The sequence below is a fragment of the Mya arenaria genome, chromosome 3 (assembly GCF_026914265.1).
Source record: "Mya arenaria isolate MELC-2E11 chromosome 3, ASM2691426v1".
Lineage (NCBI taxonomy): Eukaryota > Metazoa > Mollusca > Bivalvia > Myida > Myidae > Mya > Mya arenaria.
The window spans coordinates 36799126-36816749 of NC_069124.1; the positions used below are offsets into that span (position 1 = coordinate 36799126).

General features: G+C 36.5%; 1 protein-coding gene across 1 annotated transcript; it reads right to left on the minus strand.

Annotated features, from left to right (window-relative positions):
* Positions 1 to 8072: 8072 nt before the first annotated feature.
* On the minus strand, positions 8073 to 16354 carry LOC128229217 (beta-hexosaminidase-like). Its single transcript, XM_052940967.1, has 11 exons — positions 16263 to 16354; positions 14865 to 15566; positions 14473 to 14610; positions 14191 to 14305; positions 11935 to 12106; positions 10851 to 11555; positions 10427 to 10512; positions 9862 to 10016; positions 9072 to 9306; positions 8623 to 8781; positions 8073 to 8257 (listed from the first exon to the last, which is right to left on the minus strand). Exons 1-11 carry the CDS (start codon positions 16294 to 16296, stop codon positions 8185 to 8187), a joined length of 2574 nt encoding a protein of 857 aa, XP_052796927.1. The 5' UTR covers positions 16297 to 16354; the 3' UTR covers positions 8073 to 8184.
* Positions 16355 to 17624: the final 1270 nt, after the last annotated feature.

Sequence of the window (17624 nt, forward strand, 5' to 3'; positions counted from 1 at the left end):
ACAATTGATTTAATATACCAAAAAGGAGGAATAAATGGTTGAAAACAATGGTTCTTATGAAGGATACCGAGTTTAATTTGAAATTAAGGTACAGGAAACATTGCATTACTACCTTATGAGACAATACAAGATTGCAGTAAATCTTTTAGCATTATGTGAAGTTGGCTTGTACATTGTACATCGTAGTTCAGCTTGTAATTCGCCAATTACAAGCTTGTAGTTGGGTATTCAGCTTGTAGATCGGCTTGTACATTGTACATCGTAATTTAACTTGTAGTTCGCCAATTACAAGCTTGTAGTTGGATATTCAGCTTGTAGATCGGCTTGTACATTGTACATCGTAATTTAACTTGTAATTCGCCAATTACAAGCTTGTAGTTGGGTAATCAGCTTGTAGATCGGCTTGTACATTGTACATCGTAATTTTACTTGTAGTTCGCCAATTACAAGCTTGTATATCGGTATTCAGCTTGTAGTTCACCCTAACTGCACCAGCATTCATAATATTTGAATTACAAGCTAGTAGTTGGGTATTCATCTTGTAGTTCCGACAAATACATTAGCATACATTATATTTGAATTACAAGCTAGTAGTTGGGTATTCATCTTGTAGTTCGGACCAAATACATCAGCATACGTTGTATTTGAATACAAGCTAGTAGTTGGGTATTCATCTTGTAGTTCGGACCAAATACATCAGCATACGATGTATTTGAATTACAAGCTAGTAGTTGGGTATTCATCTTGTAGTTCGGACAAATACATTAGCATACATTATATTTGAATTACAAGCTAGTAGTTGGGTATTCATCTTGTAGTTCGGACCAAATACATCAGCACACATTATATTTGAATTACAAGCTAGTAGTTGGGTATTCATCTTGTAGTTCGGACCAAAAACATTAGCATACATTATATTTGAATTACAAGCTAGTAGTTGGGTATTCATCTTGTAGTTCGGACCAAATACATCAGCATACGTTGTATTTGAATTACAAGCTAGTAGTTGGGTATTCATCTTGTAGTTCGTACCAAATACATCAGCACACATTATATTTGAATTACAAGCTAGTAGTTGGGTATTCATCTTGTAGTTCGGACAAATACATTAGCATACATTATATTTGAATTACAAGCTAGTAGTTGGGTATTCATCTTGTAGTTTGGACAAAATACATCAGCACACATTATATTTGAATTACAAGCTAGTAGTTGGGTATTCATCTTGTAGTTCGGACTAAATACATCAGCATACGTTGTATTTGTATTACAAGCTTATTACATAAGCCTCAAATCTTGCGGTCATGGTTGAGCGCTTTTTTGCATGTAACTCTTCAAGTATTCGGTTTAGAGCTTCGGTTCCTATCCCAATTTGTTTGAGAGGTCTTACTCCCTGAATCGGGAGAGGTCACATATTGGGCGCATCTAGTATAAATTAGAACCGAGTCTAAAGCGTTCGAATGTTATTTAAACCAAGTCAAAAGTTTATTTTCATATCATGTTATTACAGAACATAACTTTACTCAAAATTGAACATATTGACATGGCATGCAAGTAAACGTAATCAAAAGCATATGAAGAAAAGTATAAAAAACGACGATTGAAACTAATACATATAAATAAGTAAATATAATTATGTGACTAGCTTCGTCTAACCTTAGTAAACGATAAAAAACGTAGCCATATAATACAAAATTGACTTTTATTACAAGCCATCGGAAAATTAAATGTTGTCAATTTGGGCCAATTAACATAGTATCTAGGAATTATAAACCACATCCTGGACGATCTTATATGACACTACAAGAACTCATGGTCGATTTTACATGTGGTGTCATCTATTGTTCCTCTAACACGGTTGCTCAAACAACAACTTTTACCAAAATATGCACATTTTGAAATATAATATTGAGTATTTTCACATGAGAACTCAAGTGGCAGCAACTTATAATTATACGTATGTGATGATCATTAAATCATATGCATGCAGCATATTATTTAATTCCTTCCAAAACTAATCAGTTTCAAACGATTCACAAGGCAGTTAAAACATTGCATCGCTTATAAAACATAACAAAACTAATTTTGAAATTTAGGTCCCGGGTCCCGACGGTCTGCAGATATAAACACAATACCGTGTAGTCGTCTAATGACATCTCCAATATTTCGAGAAGACACAATTTGTACTAAATGTAACATTAATGTGGTTGAAATAATATAATCACTATTTGATATGTCCTAAATATAGAGATTAACGTACTCAATATATTCCAAGATACTATGTTAATTGGCCCAAATTGACAACATTTAATTATCCGATGGCTTGTAATAAAAGTCAATTTTGTATTATATGGCTATATTTTTTATCGTTTACTAAGGTTAGACGAAGCTAGTCACATAATTATATTTACTTATTTATATGTATTAGTTTCAATCGTCGTTTTTTATACTTTTCTTCATATGCTTTTGATTATGTTTACTTGCATGCCATGTCAATATGTTCAATTTTGAGTAAAGTTATGTTCTGTAATAACATGATATGAAAATAAACTTTTGACTTGGCTTAAATAACATTCGAACGCTTTAGACTCGGTTCTAATTTATACTAGATGCGCCCAATATGTGACCTCTCCCGATTCAGGGAGTAAGACCTCTCAAACAAATTGGGATAGGAACCGAAGCTCTAAACCGAATACTTGAGGAGTTACATGCAAAAAAGCGCTCAACCATGACCGCAAGATTTGAGGCTTACGTAATAAGCTTGTAATTCAAATATAATGTGTGCTGATGTATTTAGTCCGAACTACAAGATGAATACCCAACTACTAGCTTGTAATTCAAATACAAAGTATGCTGATGTATTTGGTCCGAACTACAAGATGAATACCCAACTACTAGCTTGTAATTCAAATATAATGTATGCTAATGTATTTGTCCGAACTACAAGATGAATACCCAACTACTAGCTTGTAATTCAAATATAATGTGTGCTGATGTATTTGGTCCGAACTACAAGATGAATACCCAACTACTAGCTTGTAATTCAAATATGATGTATGCTAATGTATTTGTCCGAACTACAAGATGAATACCCAACTACTAGCTTGTAATTCAAATATAATGTGTGCTGATGTATTTGGTCCGAAATACAAGATGAATGCCCAACTACTAGCTTGTAATTCAAATACAACGTATGCTGATGAATTTGGTCCGAACTACAAGATGAATACCCAACTACTATCTTGTAATTCAAATATAATGTATGCTAATGTATTTGATCCTAACTACAAGATCAATACCCAACTACTAGCTTCTAATTCAAATATAATGTATGCTAATGTATTTGTCCGAACTACAAGATGAATACCCAACTACTAGCTTGTAATTCAAATATAATGTGTGCTGATGTAATTGGTCCGAACTACAAGATGAATACCCAACTACTAGCTTGTAATTCAAATACAACGTATGCCGATGTATTTGGTCCGAACTACAAAATGAATACCCAACTACTAGCTTGTAATTCAAATACAACGTATGCTGATGTATTTGGTCCGAACTACAAAATGAATACCCAACTACTAGCTTGTAATTCAAATATAATGTATAATAATGTATTTGTCCGAACTACATGATGAATACCCAGCTACTAGCTTGTAATTCAAATACAACGTATGCTGATGTATTTGGTCCGAACTACAAGATGAATACCCAGCTACTAGCTTGTAATTCAAATACAACGTATGCTGATGTATTTGGTCCGAACTACAAGATGAATACCCAGCTACTAGCTTGTAATTCAAATATAATGTATGCTAATGTATTTGTCCGAACTACAAGATGAATACCCAACTACTAGCTTGTAATTCAAATATAATGTATGCTAATGTATTTGTCCGAACTACAAGATGAATACCCAACTACTAGCTTGTAATTCAAATATAATGTGTGCTGATGTATTTGGTCCGAACTACAAGATGAATACCCAACTACTAGCTTGTAATTCAAATACAACGTATGCTGATGTAGTTGGTCCGAACTACATGATGAATACCCAATTACTAGCTTGTAATTCAAATATAATGTATGCTAATGTATTTGTCCGAACTACAAGATGAATACCAAACTACTAGTTTGTAATTCAAATATAATGTGTGCTGATGTATTTGGTCCGAACTACAAGATGAATACCCAACTACTAGCTTGCAGTTCAAATATTATGTATGCTAATGTATTTGTCTGAACTACAAGATGAATACCCAACTACTAGCTTGTAATTCAAATATAATGTATGCTAATGTATTTGTCCGAACTACAAGATGAATACCCAACTACTAGCTTGTAATTCAAATACAACGTATGCTGATGTATTTGTCCGAACTACAAGATGAATACCCAACTACTAGCTTGTAATTCAAATACAACGTATGCTGATGTATTTGTCCGAACTACAAGATGAATACCCAACTACTAGCTTGTAATTCAAATACAACGTATGCTGATGTATTTGGTCCGAACTACAAGATGAATACCCAACTACTACCTTGTAATTCAAATATAATGTATGCTAATGTATTTGTCCGAACTACAAGATGAATACCCAACTACTAGCTTGTAATTCAAATATTATGAATGCTGGTGCAGTTAGGGTGAACTACAAGCTGAATACCGATATACAAGCTTGTAATTGGCGAACTACAAGTTAAATTACGATGTACAATGTTCAAGCCGATCTACAAGCTGAATACCCAACTACAAGCTTGTAATTGGCGAACTACAAGTTGAATTACTATGTACAATATACAAGCCGAACTACAAGCTGAATACCAAACTACAAGCTTGTAATTGGCGAATTACAAGCTGAACTACGATGTACAATGTACAAGCCAACTTCACATACCTTCCAGTAATTTAATATTTTAGCGCGTTCATCAATAAATACACGGTTACAATGTTGTTACCATTAATTAAAATTTTCCATAAATGCATTACTTAGTAAGTAGTTAAAGGTTCATCACTCAAAAATTGTGTTTGTTATGCATGTGTATGTATTGAATTTGAATAAGAGTGTCATTTTAAACATTTATTTTACAACATTTGAGAAAATAGCTATGTTAACTTATACTTACTTAAAGTAACTCTCTTTGGCACGATGTTGCACGAGATAGTGGGGAAAACCGTAGTGCCAAGACAAAACTCAAGTGTCCGGCCTAGTGACCACCAACCTAACTTTCATGCGCACAAGCTGAGAATCGAGCCCGGGAAATTGAAAAATCACTATATATTATTGAATGTCGAGCAAAGATTCCGCCCAACTTGTTATTTCAACTCGACATTGAACAATCACTGTATTATACAAAATGTCGAGCTAGAGTCCATCCATGAAGCTCGACTTTCCAGCTCAACATTGAAGTAACAATGTTTAATACCGAATGTCTAGCTAGGATTCCGGTCAGCTCGACATTGCAGTTCGACATTGAGAATTTACTTATATAATCGAATATCGAGCTAGGATTCCGTCCAGCTCGACATTACAGCTCGACACTGAAAATGCACTATATATTATTGAATGTCGATCTAGGATTCCGTCCGGATCGACATTCAAGCTCGACATTAAAAATTCACTATATAATATCGAATGTTTATCTTGGACTCCGTTCAGCTCCACATTCCAGTTCGACATTAAAAATTCCCTTTATAATATCGAATGTCGAGATTCCGTCTAGCTTGATATATTGCAGCTCGAAAATGAAAGTTTACCGTTAACTATCGAATACCGAGCTAGGATACCGTCAAGCTCAACATTGCGCTCAACATTGTTATTTTACTATTTAATTCCGAATGTCAATTGCCGATTGCCGATGGCTCGGCCAACTCAGATTTCTTCAAAGCCTTTTTCCAAACACACCTTTTGAACTTCATTAAACTAATTACTATTAACGATCTCAGATCTCCTGGCCATAGATGACGTTTTCGGCTTCACATGGTAAGCGCAATATAATTTTGGTGAAAATCTTGCTGAATAATCGACCTGACACCATATTCAATAATGACACGCTTAAAAATCAAGCCTTTAATATGTCGAGAAAAATATATTTCAACTATGTTGATTTTCACGTTTCATTGGTTCACTTCCTGCGAATGCCTTGTACCGAATCGAAATTAATTTGGTTTAAAGTGTTGGTAGGATGGTTTGGGGTACTCCCGAAGAAAATTTGGACGGTTTCAAGCCCAAAATTATGCATTTTAGATATAGTTTATTCTTCTTTTTTTCTCCTATATAGTAATAAAAAACAAACTGATGGATCCGCTTATCCAAGTACATACTATGTTCATGGTAATACGTGTATGATCAGCTTTGTCGTCAAAGTTACCTTGTCGTTTATGGACACTCACCGTAAAAGCATTAAATATAGTTACAGTGACAAAGAACGATATCGAACGTTCAATTGATATTTCTGTGCATTTCTAAGCATGTATTTTAGGTTTATTGTTATAATAAGTGATCGCAATGTCTGTGTGTAATATATAAAAAATGTAACGTTTTTATAAAGTCAATTGTATTGGATCTTCCACAAATATGACTGGGTAGAACTACATGACATAATGTAAATGATTTCATTCTTGTTTTACACATGTTTTAGAAAACATAATAATATTTTTCATGTTTTCAAGTGTGTTGGAATTAGGAGTAAACACTGTTTTATTACAAAATGAATGTTTTTCTACGTCCCTTCTAAGAGTTCCGGTCATAAGACAAAGTCTACCAGTTCTGGTCATATGACACAGTCTACCAGTTCTGGTCATAAGACACAGCCAATAAGTTCTTGTCATAGGACACAGTCTACCAGTTCCGGTCATAAGACACAGTCTACAAGTTCTTGTCATAGGACACAGTCTACAAGATCTGGTCATAAGACACCGTCTAACAGTCCTGGTCATAAGACACAGTCTACCAGTTCTTGTCATAAGACACTGTCTACCAGTTCAGGTCATAAGACACAGTCTACCAGTTCTGGTCATAAGACACAGTCTACTAGTTCTGGTCATACGACAAAGTCTACCTGCTCTGGTCATACGACACAGTCTACACGTTCTGGTCATCAGACACAGTCTGCCAGTTCTGGTCGTAAGACACTGTCTACACGTTCTGGTCATAAGACACAGTCTACCAGTTCTGGTCATAAGACACTGTCTACCAGATCTGGTCATAAGACACTGTCTACCAATTCTGGTCATAAGACACTGTCTACCAGTTACCAGTTCTGGTCACACGACACAGTCTACACGTTCTGGTCATAAGACACAGTCTACCAGTTCTGGTCATAAGACACAGTCTACCAGTTCTGATCATACGACAAAGTCTACACGTTCTGGTCATAAGACGCAGGTAACCAGTTCTGGTCATAAGACACAGTCTACACGTTCTGGTCAGAAAACACAGTCTACCAGTGCTGGTCATAGGACACAGTCTACCAGTTCTGGTCATAGGACACAGTCTACCAGTTCTGGTCACACGACACAGTCTACCAGTTCTGGTCACACGACACAGTCTACCAGTTCTGGTCACACGACACAGTCTACCAGTTCTGGTCATAAGACACACTCTACCAGTTCTGGTCACACGACACAGTCTACCAGTTCTGGTCATAAGACACAGTCTACCAGTTCTGGTCACACGACACAGTCTACCAGTTCTGGTCACACGACACAGTCTACCAGTTCTGGTCATAAGACACAGTCTACCAGTTCTGGTCACACGACACAGTCTACACGTTCGGGTCATAAGACACAGTCTACACGTTCTCGCGTTGATATTATATTAGACAATATCTTAATCATAGATGAATAGATATATTTATTTCCTCCTTTAAAAGAAGATTTAAAGAAACAACTGTTCTTGTGTTGGCAATTGTTAAAAAAGGAGAATTGCATCAAAAATGGTGTTTATTACAATGCGTATTTTGATATGTAAAGGCAAAAGAGATAATTTTATTAGTATGTTTATTTTATTATATATATGTCAATAAACTGTATGGATACAATATCACATATATAGGCAGTAATAGTGAAACAAATCTTTTTAAACCATACGCATTTTATACAGTGATGTAATGACCTTCAATATGTTTAAGGTATGTATTATAATAATGATACATTCCATTCGTAGTTATCCGCTGGTCGCTATATCTTGGAATTGATGATGTCATTGATAGCAAACCGCGCCGTCCTGCTTGATCGTTGACCATCAGTGGACCTGCAAAAAATCGTTCGTTAAGAGCAAAAGAGCAAATGTCTGGCAATTTGGGCGGAAAGAGCTATAGAACCACTGATTTGTATTTCCTGCCGATTTGAATACTAAACAGGAAAAATGTGTGTAATATTTCAAACAAACATGTGTAGACAATGAAACAGCATACATACCAATAGTAAGCACCAAAACGGTAAAATATTTGTTAATACCATTTATACTTGCATTGAGTGAAGAGTGAAACACAACATATATACATATATACTAGTCTACATATAGACTTGTCTGGAAAGCCTACGTACAATTTAACTCGGTTATCATAAGAATGTATTTTTTTGCGGAATTCAACAATTTAGACTGCATTTACTTACATTGTCCGCATCACAATGGTCTGGTTGATGTCGTCCAGAACGAAGAGGTAGGCATACTCCGTCCATGACTGTCCATTATCGAAGCTGTACTGGAGACGAAGGTTGGGGAATTCGGCCTTCATAGTAACCTGGTACTCGCGGTTGTTGCTTGTCCCGACTCTGCAAAATAGAAAAGAAAAACTTAATTATATTCAGCGATGTCTTCTGTCAGAAGTTAACTGTAAGGACTGGAAGGAAACTACTCACGAAGCCATGTTATCCAGTACCATTCAGAAAAGATTGTCAATAAAAACTAAGAATAAACGATGACAATTTTCGTCCTTCAACAATGAAGTTCCTTGTTCTATTAGCTAGACAAAGTATGTAAAGCTGGGGACGATAGTATGGTGAAACAAACGCGTATGACATCCTGTTTATTGAGTTGTAAGATATGTTACCAAACGCCTTACGCAATGCCCGGAAGAGGCAGCCTATACTTGATAGCGTCTTTGTCCAATCTGGGGAGCTCCTTGTATCCAACCTTGTTGGTAAACTTCTCCCAGTCTGAGACTGGCACGGTACTGTTGGCTTCCCAGGGTGCTCGATGCCAGGCACGCTCGGCAAGGGCAAGCACTCGGGGGAACAACATGAAGTCAAGCGTGTCTTTGTCTTTTATTAGTTCCGTCCAACCGAACGCTTGAATGCCTTTAAATAAAAATATAACTTTTTGTAGGGTGACAAAATAATCCTTTAATTGTGGTTTTTATCTTAAACTTTTGTTGTCTCATGTGTTTGCCTTTTTAAAAAACAAACACAACAAAGCAGTCGATTCCCGGGTGTTTGTTAGGTGGAAACCAATCAAATTGAAAGCGAAAACCGGACTAAGTGAGGTTATAATGTGGCTGTAGTAGGCATGTATAATGATTGCATAACAATATGCGCACGTGCATTCATGAATACATAATGGGAAAATGTGTAAATTTGCCTTCCGGAAGATGAATGGAAAAAAACATAGTAGCACTTTGTCGTGTGTATGTACGAACATATGAAAACTCGAGACGCGAGAACAAGAAAAGGTCCTCCCTCTAGGGCAAAAAGCTGCCACAACTTAATTTCCTATTTTCGGCCTCTATTTCGTTGCTTTCGCCTTCAGTTTTATCGCGTGGCAGGGAAAAACCCGCTTAACCGTTACGTTGTCGTCTTTTGTCCCGCCAACACCATCTTACTGCCCAGTTCCGACAAAATACATGAATGGCTCACCCATGATGTTTTCCGGCCTCAGTAGGGGGTCACAATTGACGTCGCCAATGCCGCAGACATCTAAGCGAGTTAAAGGCTCACCAGAGCGTTTGACGTCGATGTTGTCATAAAGGTCGTCAGGACGAAGACTAAATACTTTGTATGTGTCTGTAAACCTGAATATGGTAAGTAGTTTAATTGTTTATGAATGCAAATATTTTGTTTTGCCTGTATTACTTATATGACAGGGAAAGAAATAAAACCTAAGTCGCCAATCTTCGCCCTGCTAATCACACTACCCTTTGTACTTTACATAATACAATATTAACTACAGGGTCAAACCCAGCACGGAAACATTTACGAAGGCCCTATTCTTAGGCATAAGACTAAGGCCCAAATATACACTTAAACAGGAGTCACGCAATATACATAACAACACAGACGCATCAAAATATATGTATATATGTATGAACAACAGCTTGCTTTATTGCCTCGGAACGGTCAACATAACCGGAACTACTTCCTGCATAGAAACAGCGTGCTTCCTATAACGAGTGCTACCAATGGATGAGTTTAGATCTGGTACCTAGATGCCCAATAGAGTCCTCTTTCTTCCGAATCTGGCTCGTATGGATGATCAAACGACAGATGTGTCACGGGCGACAACACAACCTACCAAATATATAATACACTAAGTTTGTCAATATTATAGCAAAAAAACAAAAACATTTTTTTATAAATATATCGGAACCATAAGAAGTTATAACAAAAGTACATGCATTTCAACTCCTTTCTTTTGAAACGTTTTTCCTTCATTAAATAAGGGATGTATTACATTAAACGCCTCATAAATGAGTTGCAATCAAAAGTCCATTCAAGAAACATCGATGTTATCAAGACATTGACAAACATGAACTAATCTAAAGTAGAAGTTAACTATTGCGAACATATTCTCTTCGATGCTTATAACCAGAGTTTGTCAAAAACCATTCGTCAAAACAGTTTCCTACCGGGTACCCAGAGTTAGCTAGTTTGTATGCCTTGTTCGCAAGTCCCCATTCCCATACATTCTGATATGGGTACGCCAACAGGTTAGTCGATCCACCAGGTAGAGGGTCCCCGTTCAGAAAGAATGCATCCTCGTAACCGGCTAGCTTAAGGTTTTCATCAACAATTACCATCTTAGCGAGTCGGCTCATGAAATATGCCTTTGCGTAGACAGGAAGTTCTTCCGGAGTTACGCTTGGAAAAGCTTTTTTGCACGCTGTAGAATTTACAAGTGCTCCGTGCGGAATTGTTTCGCCACCCAGATTGAAGTATTGCAGAGGCATTATATCAATATGATAACGCTTAATTGTCTGGATCACAGTTCTCATGAAATTATATGTTGATTCAACGCATGGATTCATAGCGTCATCATTAAACATTTGAACTGACAAATACTCGGATGTATCTTCAAGGTCCGTCAGGAGATGGTCAATGTCATTACTATTCCGAAATCGTTCCTCCATTGCTTTAATGGCAGCATGGGCATGTGAGGGCATTTGAAATTCCGGGATAATCTCGACGTGTCTCGACTTGGCGTGCATCAGGATATCTTGATAGTCGTTCTGGCGGTAGAAGCCTGACCCAGGTGCAACTGGCCGCGGGCCTGATGCCAGTTGAGGGATGATACAAGTCTTTTCATCTAAGTCATGACATCGTTTAGCACCAACCTGGAACATCACCATTAAATACCATTTGTGTTCTTGTGAAAACGGATGAAAACATGCGTTTTATTTACCATTTCAGACGCTAAAAATTGTGTGTAAATGTAGGTGTGATTTTTTTGGTAGCAACTCGATAGCAAAGCGGTACTCACGATATACAATAAGTTCATAAATGTCACCAGTTTCACTAACAATTAGACATAAATGTTGTTGGGAGCATTACAAATAGGCAAACTATGTGAAAAAAAACGAGAAACAAGCTCTATATCATACAAAAACAGAGACTGTGGTATACAGAACGGGTTATTTTTCAACCTGTCGTCGAGATTAAGCGTGTCGTATGAAAGCAGAATCTGACATGAATTCTAAAGCAAAGTACACAAACCGAAGTGAGTTCCGGCAATGAGGGTATATCAAGACGCCACGCCTCATCGTCTGAGAGGTGAAGGTGCAGCTTATTGAGTTTGTACTGAGCCATGCTGTCGAGGAGATCTATAACAGTCTCCTTAGGCTGGAAGTTTCGTGCAACGTCAAGGTGGATACCACGATACCCGTATCTGTAAACACCCCCAAACAATGGTTTAAACATATATTGACAATGATTTCAACATTGGATATTGCTTACTTCAATACATGTACGCAATTAAGTAAGAGTAAATGTCAAACATGTTTTCTAATTCCTTGAACAGGAGAGTGCGCAGCGTCAAGCTTTCAGTCAAATTACTCGTATTTCTTCAAAAAAACTCTCATACAACTGTTTTCAATTGACGCAAAACAAACGGGGTTTTTTTTAAATAAAATGTAATTTGATTCATGCACCTGATGACTTTATATAGGATGTCATATTTCAACAAGTGAGACAACGTAAAACCTGCCATGATCTATACTGAAACAACCCAATACGCACAATGGTAGTGTATACAACTAAACCAACACACAGGTTCATTTGTCAGAAACCACTCTCACTTTTATCATCTTCCCAACTGTTGACGTTAATGTGCTATTCCAATCCATAAACAAACTGTATGCCTAGATTTTTGCACGATTGTTTTCTTGACAGTTATACGAATATCATTGTAAGGAAATACATATCAATTTCAAATCTACTTGTTTTCCATGTCACGTACTATTATAACAATGCACGTCAAAAAGTATTTTTCATTTCCTATATTATTGCATCATGTTTGACATTTCATTAAAAGCCAAAGAAAGAATCCCTCTGGGGAACAAACCACGTCCCTGGAAGAGGTGATTGAAACTGTTCATTGACATCAATATCGAGCAAAGGCTTAGCTTGTACACGCATCTGATAGTTAAAAAACAACAACACTGAACACGTGTTATACTGACCGTTCAAAGGCAGTCACCTGAACATTAATCAAGATGTAAGCCTAAGCTCTAGTCTATGAAGTATACATAGTAATATAAAGAAATATATTAAACTCGTTTTAATTACTTAATATAAAAAAATACCGATGCTTTTATCATCTTTTTAACAACTTATATATGATATAGCTGGATAAGAAGGAAGTGGTGACATTTAACAGCTAGCTAATATCCATGAAAGCCAGCTGTTTTAGTATAATGATCCTGAATGGTGTTCATTCGGTGTCTCGGTTTCATTGTAACTTATTGTTGATTACAGAACTAGCAATACCTGGGTGCGTCCATGAGTGATGATTACAGAACTAGCAATACCTGGGTGCGTCCATGAGTGATGATTACAGAACTAGCAATACATGGGTGCGTCCATGAGTGATGATTACAGAACTAGCAATACATGGGTGCGTCCATGAGTGATGATTACAGAACTAGCAATACCTGGGTGCGTCCATGAGTGATGATTACAGAACTAGCAATATCTGGGTGCGTCCATGAGTGATGATTACAGAACTAGCAATACCTGGGTGCGTCCATGAGTGATGATTACAGAACTAGCAATACCTGGGTGCGTCCATGAGTGATGATTACAGAACTAGCAATACCTGGGTGCGTCCATGAGTGATGATTACAGAACTAGCAATACCTGGGTGCGTCAATGAGTGATGATTACAGAACTAGCAATACCTGGGTGCGTCCATGAGTGATGATTACAGAACTAGCAATACCTGGGTGCGTCCATGAGTGATGATTACAGAACTAGCAATACCTGGGTGCGTCCATGAGTGATGATTACAGAACTAGCAATACCTGAGTGCGTCCATGAGTGATGATTACAGAACTAGCAATACCTGGGTGCGTCCATGAGTGATGATTACAGAACTAGCAATACCTGAGTGCGTCCATGAGTGATGATTACAGAACTAGCAATACCTGAGTGCGTCCATGAGTGATGATTACAGAACTAGCAATACCTGGGTGCGTCCATGAGTGATGATTACAGAACTAGCAATACCTGGGTGCGTCCATGAGTGATGATTACAGAACTAGCAATACATGGGTGCGTCCATGAGTGATGATTACAGAACTAGCAATACCTGGGTGCGTCCATGAGTGATGATTACAGAACTAGCAATACCTGGGTGCGTCCAAGAGTGTTGATTACAGAACTAGCAATACCTGGGTGCGTCCATGAGTGATGATTACAGAACTAGCAATACCTGGGTGCGTCCATGAGTGATGATTAAAGAACTAGCAATACCTGGGTTCGTCCAAGATTGAGAATCCAGGGAGGGTACGAAATGTCTCTGTGCCGTTCACCGTCAACAAACTCAGTAACGACTGTACGCCGTAAAACACTCCTGCAGGACTTTGACCTAGTGTAATACAAGTACATTGATATTACAACATTGCGTGATAACATAATAATCACCAGTGTAAACACTTTAAATTATGATAAGTTGAGTTAATGTATGTTCATTTATCCAATTATTCTCTTAAATGGTATAATCCTTGCTTTAATTTACTTCATAATAGATCTTACCTTTCACAGAAATGACGTCTGCACAATCAAGCGATTTTATTAAGTAGGATTCAGGGTCGTCAATGCCGGTGTTGCCGATCTCAAGAATAATTGCCCGAGTTGCTACGGGCGTATCAATATGGGGAAGTCGCAGCTTTGCTGCAATTACAGACACATATACAGCATATATGCACGCTGAGTGGCGATGAACACTGGTACAAGGATCATGTTAGTTGTTTTTACAACACAATATACCCTTTAAATGATATGTAACGGTGCCAGCAACTTATAAATGATTTAAGGTAAAACTTCTTCGTTTTATAATTAAAATGACGTATTCTTCTGAAATTATTGTGTTATCTCATTTTTATTTTGGGGGCAAACATAAAAGGGTGTATTCGTACAAAAATTACCTCCAAGAAAGTTTGCTTCATTTAACAAGCTCGGTGCGGCTGTAATTATCCATGAGTTGTCGATCGTAACAGGTCTGCTGGTGTCAAAGCCGACCTCTTTAGGGGTAGGTATTATCCCATATTCTACTGCGCTTGAACCGAGGTCGTACGCCTTCATTCGATTAAACCGGTCTATTGGCGTGAAAGGGTTATACTTGTCATCCATATAGCGTTTGTATTGGTTTGGATCAATGAATTCTTCTACAAATGAAAGATCATCCAGCGCAGTCGCATCAAGAACAGTAGGTGTCAACCCCTTTGAGACTATATACCAGTTGTTGATAACGTCTGTCCTTGACACTGCCCAATCTTGTATGGTGATACGAATTTCTTTAGATTCATTTGGGAGAATTATCCCCAACGATGGGAGAAAAGTCATCTTGAACAGCATGCCGTTGATATGATGCAGATGAACGTGATTCCTTCTGGAAATGTATCCTGCAGGTTTCGGTAAATGGTCTGGCTCAACCATGAAGAAACTATGGAAGAACATATCGACTTCTCGGAGTTCCATTGGTCTTTGTCCTTTGTTTAAAAGAGTAATGACCATTGTATGACGTTTTCCGTCGTATTTGAGGCTGTCCGTCAGCTTTACTCGAACGTCGAGCTTTTGGGCTACATAGTTTAACTCCTGCTGGGTCAAGCTAAGAACATACTGCAAAGCTGTGGATAAAGGTAAGAAAACATATGTTACATCACGTTCCGTTGCAGTACCTGAGTTTTGTAGTTTTGCAGAACAGTTTTATTTGTAGAATAAAAATACTACATGAACTACATGAACTATATGCACTAGTACCAACTGCTATATCTAAAAGTAGACCCTTTCTTGCTCATCATAAAATTGAAAACCTAAATTCATAAATATATTATTTTTTTAGCTTATCTTAATAAGCTTTGCTGCCTATATATGGCAATCATTTAATATTATTTAGTACCGGCAAGAATTCTAATGGTTTTATTATAATTGAACAAAAAACGATCAGCTGATAAACTGAGTAATTTTTATCAAAATAAAAAAAAAGTTGCATAAATACCAATTTAGATAAACTCGAAACCTTTTTTATTAAATTTTGTTTATGTTTAACTAAATAAATATAATATGGGAAATAATTGTGCATTTAATATTTTATTAATTCATTCGATCGTTCGTTCGTTCTTTTGTTCGTTCGCTCGATCGTTCGTTCGTTCGTTCGTTTGTGCATTAATTCCTACATTCATTTCTACATTGATTTAGTTATTTATAAATTTATTTTCTTTTTGTTTATTTAATTAGTGTCACATTGCAATGTTGTTTTCATTATTACGCAAATAATGTTTGATTTAAGAAATAAAGTAAAAACTATAGCCACAAAAATATACCTGTAAATACGAAAGCAATTTTTAAAGTCCACATGTTAGTCCTGTGTTTACTCAATAAGTTGCAGGGGCCGTCAGTTTGAACGCGAGCTCTGAGCCTGCTCTGTTGTAAATGGCTTGTCAAGCAATTAAACGGTCACTTTTCGTAACCGCTACTGTGAGTATTTGTAATTAAAGGCGAAGTAAAGTAGTGGAGGTAGGACCATAAAATTTCGAATTTAATTTACATTCAACACATATAAGTGTAAATAGAGGGAGATATACATATAATATATTATAATATAAAGAATAAAGTAATCAACCAGGCTTTCGGGGTTAAGAGCTATAAACTATTTTTTGTAACTATGCAAAAGACATAATTTCCTTAATCAAATTCTATACATACCAGTGTGTACAGATACATAATATACTTATAATTGGCATTAGGTATAACAAATCATTTATTGGAGATCAGTTAGGTTGTATTACTGGTAGGTTCCTAAAACATTAAGTAAAAACGAGATGAATTTGCTGATGTGATGTTAATCTTTTGACAGTCAATCTAATACATTATCCTTTTAAAACATAAAATATTTGTAGTATTGCTTTTCTTCTATTATTTACAAGTGGTTACATTTCAAACGATGGTGGAATTCATAGCCGATATAAGTTGGTTGCAAAAAAGTACATTTGCTTTCATTTCTTTCAATACCTTTTTAACTGGTAAATGGCTATTTAAAAGTCTAAAATATATGAGAGACTGGATACACTTGCCTGAGATAGGAATATAAAATTCTTAAAAGTTGTGTTCAGGTTTTGTAAATTTTGTATTTATAGCCTTTTGTTAAGTCATTTACATGACTTTCGTGGAAGTACTGGTTCTGCCATATAGTGCTTAATCCACAATCATTAAAATATGTTTAACACTGTCTATCCATGAAGATTTCTTTGTACCAGAATCCTGTAATGCGTTTTAATAACAATACTTAGAGGGAATCGGCCCAATTTGCCATAAAGCATTACATGTGGAGTAAGTCGCTCTTCTCTTTATATTTAATATATGCGTCATACAATCAACCTGTATTTTCTCCATTGAATTTAAATCACCAATGCCCCACAGTTCACAGCCATATAACAACAGTAAAATTATTATCAACAACTTTCAATTGACATTCACAGGTAATTCTAATTTTTTTTCTTTGGTATATAAACTGTATAAAGTGTTTCTAGTTTGATCAATAACATGTTATTTGCGGTTACAACTTTTCTATTTTTTGAAGAAAAAACACACACACCTAAATGGTCTTTTAAAAGCAAGCCCCTTCGTCCGCCATATGCATAGTATCATAGTTCAAATGAGGGTTAACATAAGTTGAAACATTCTAA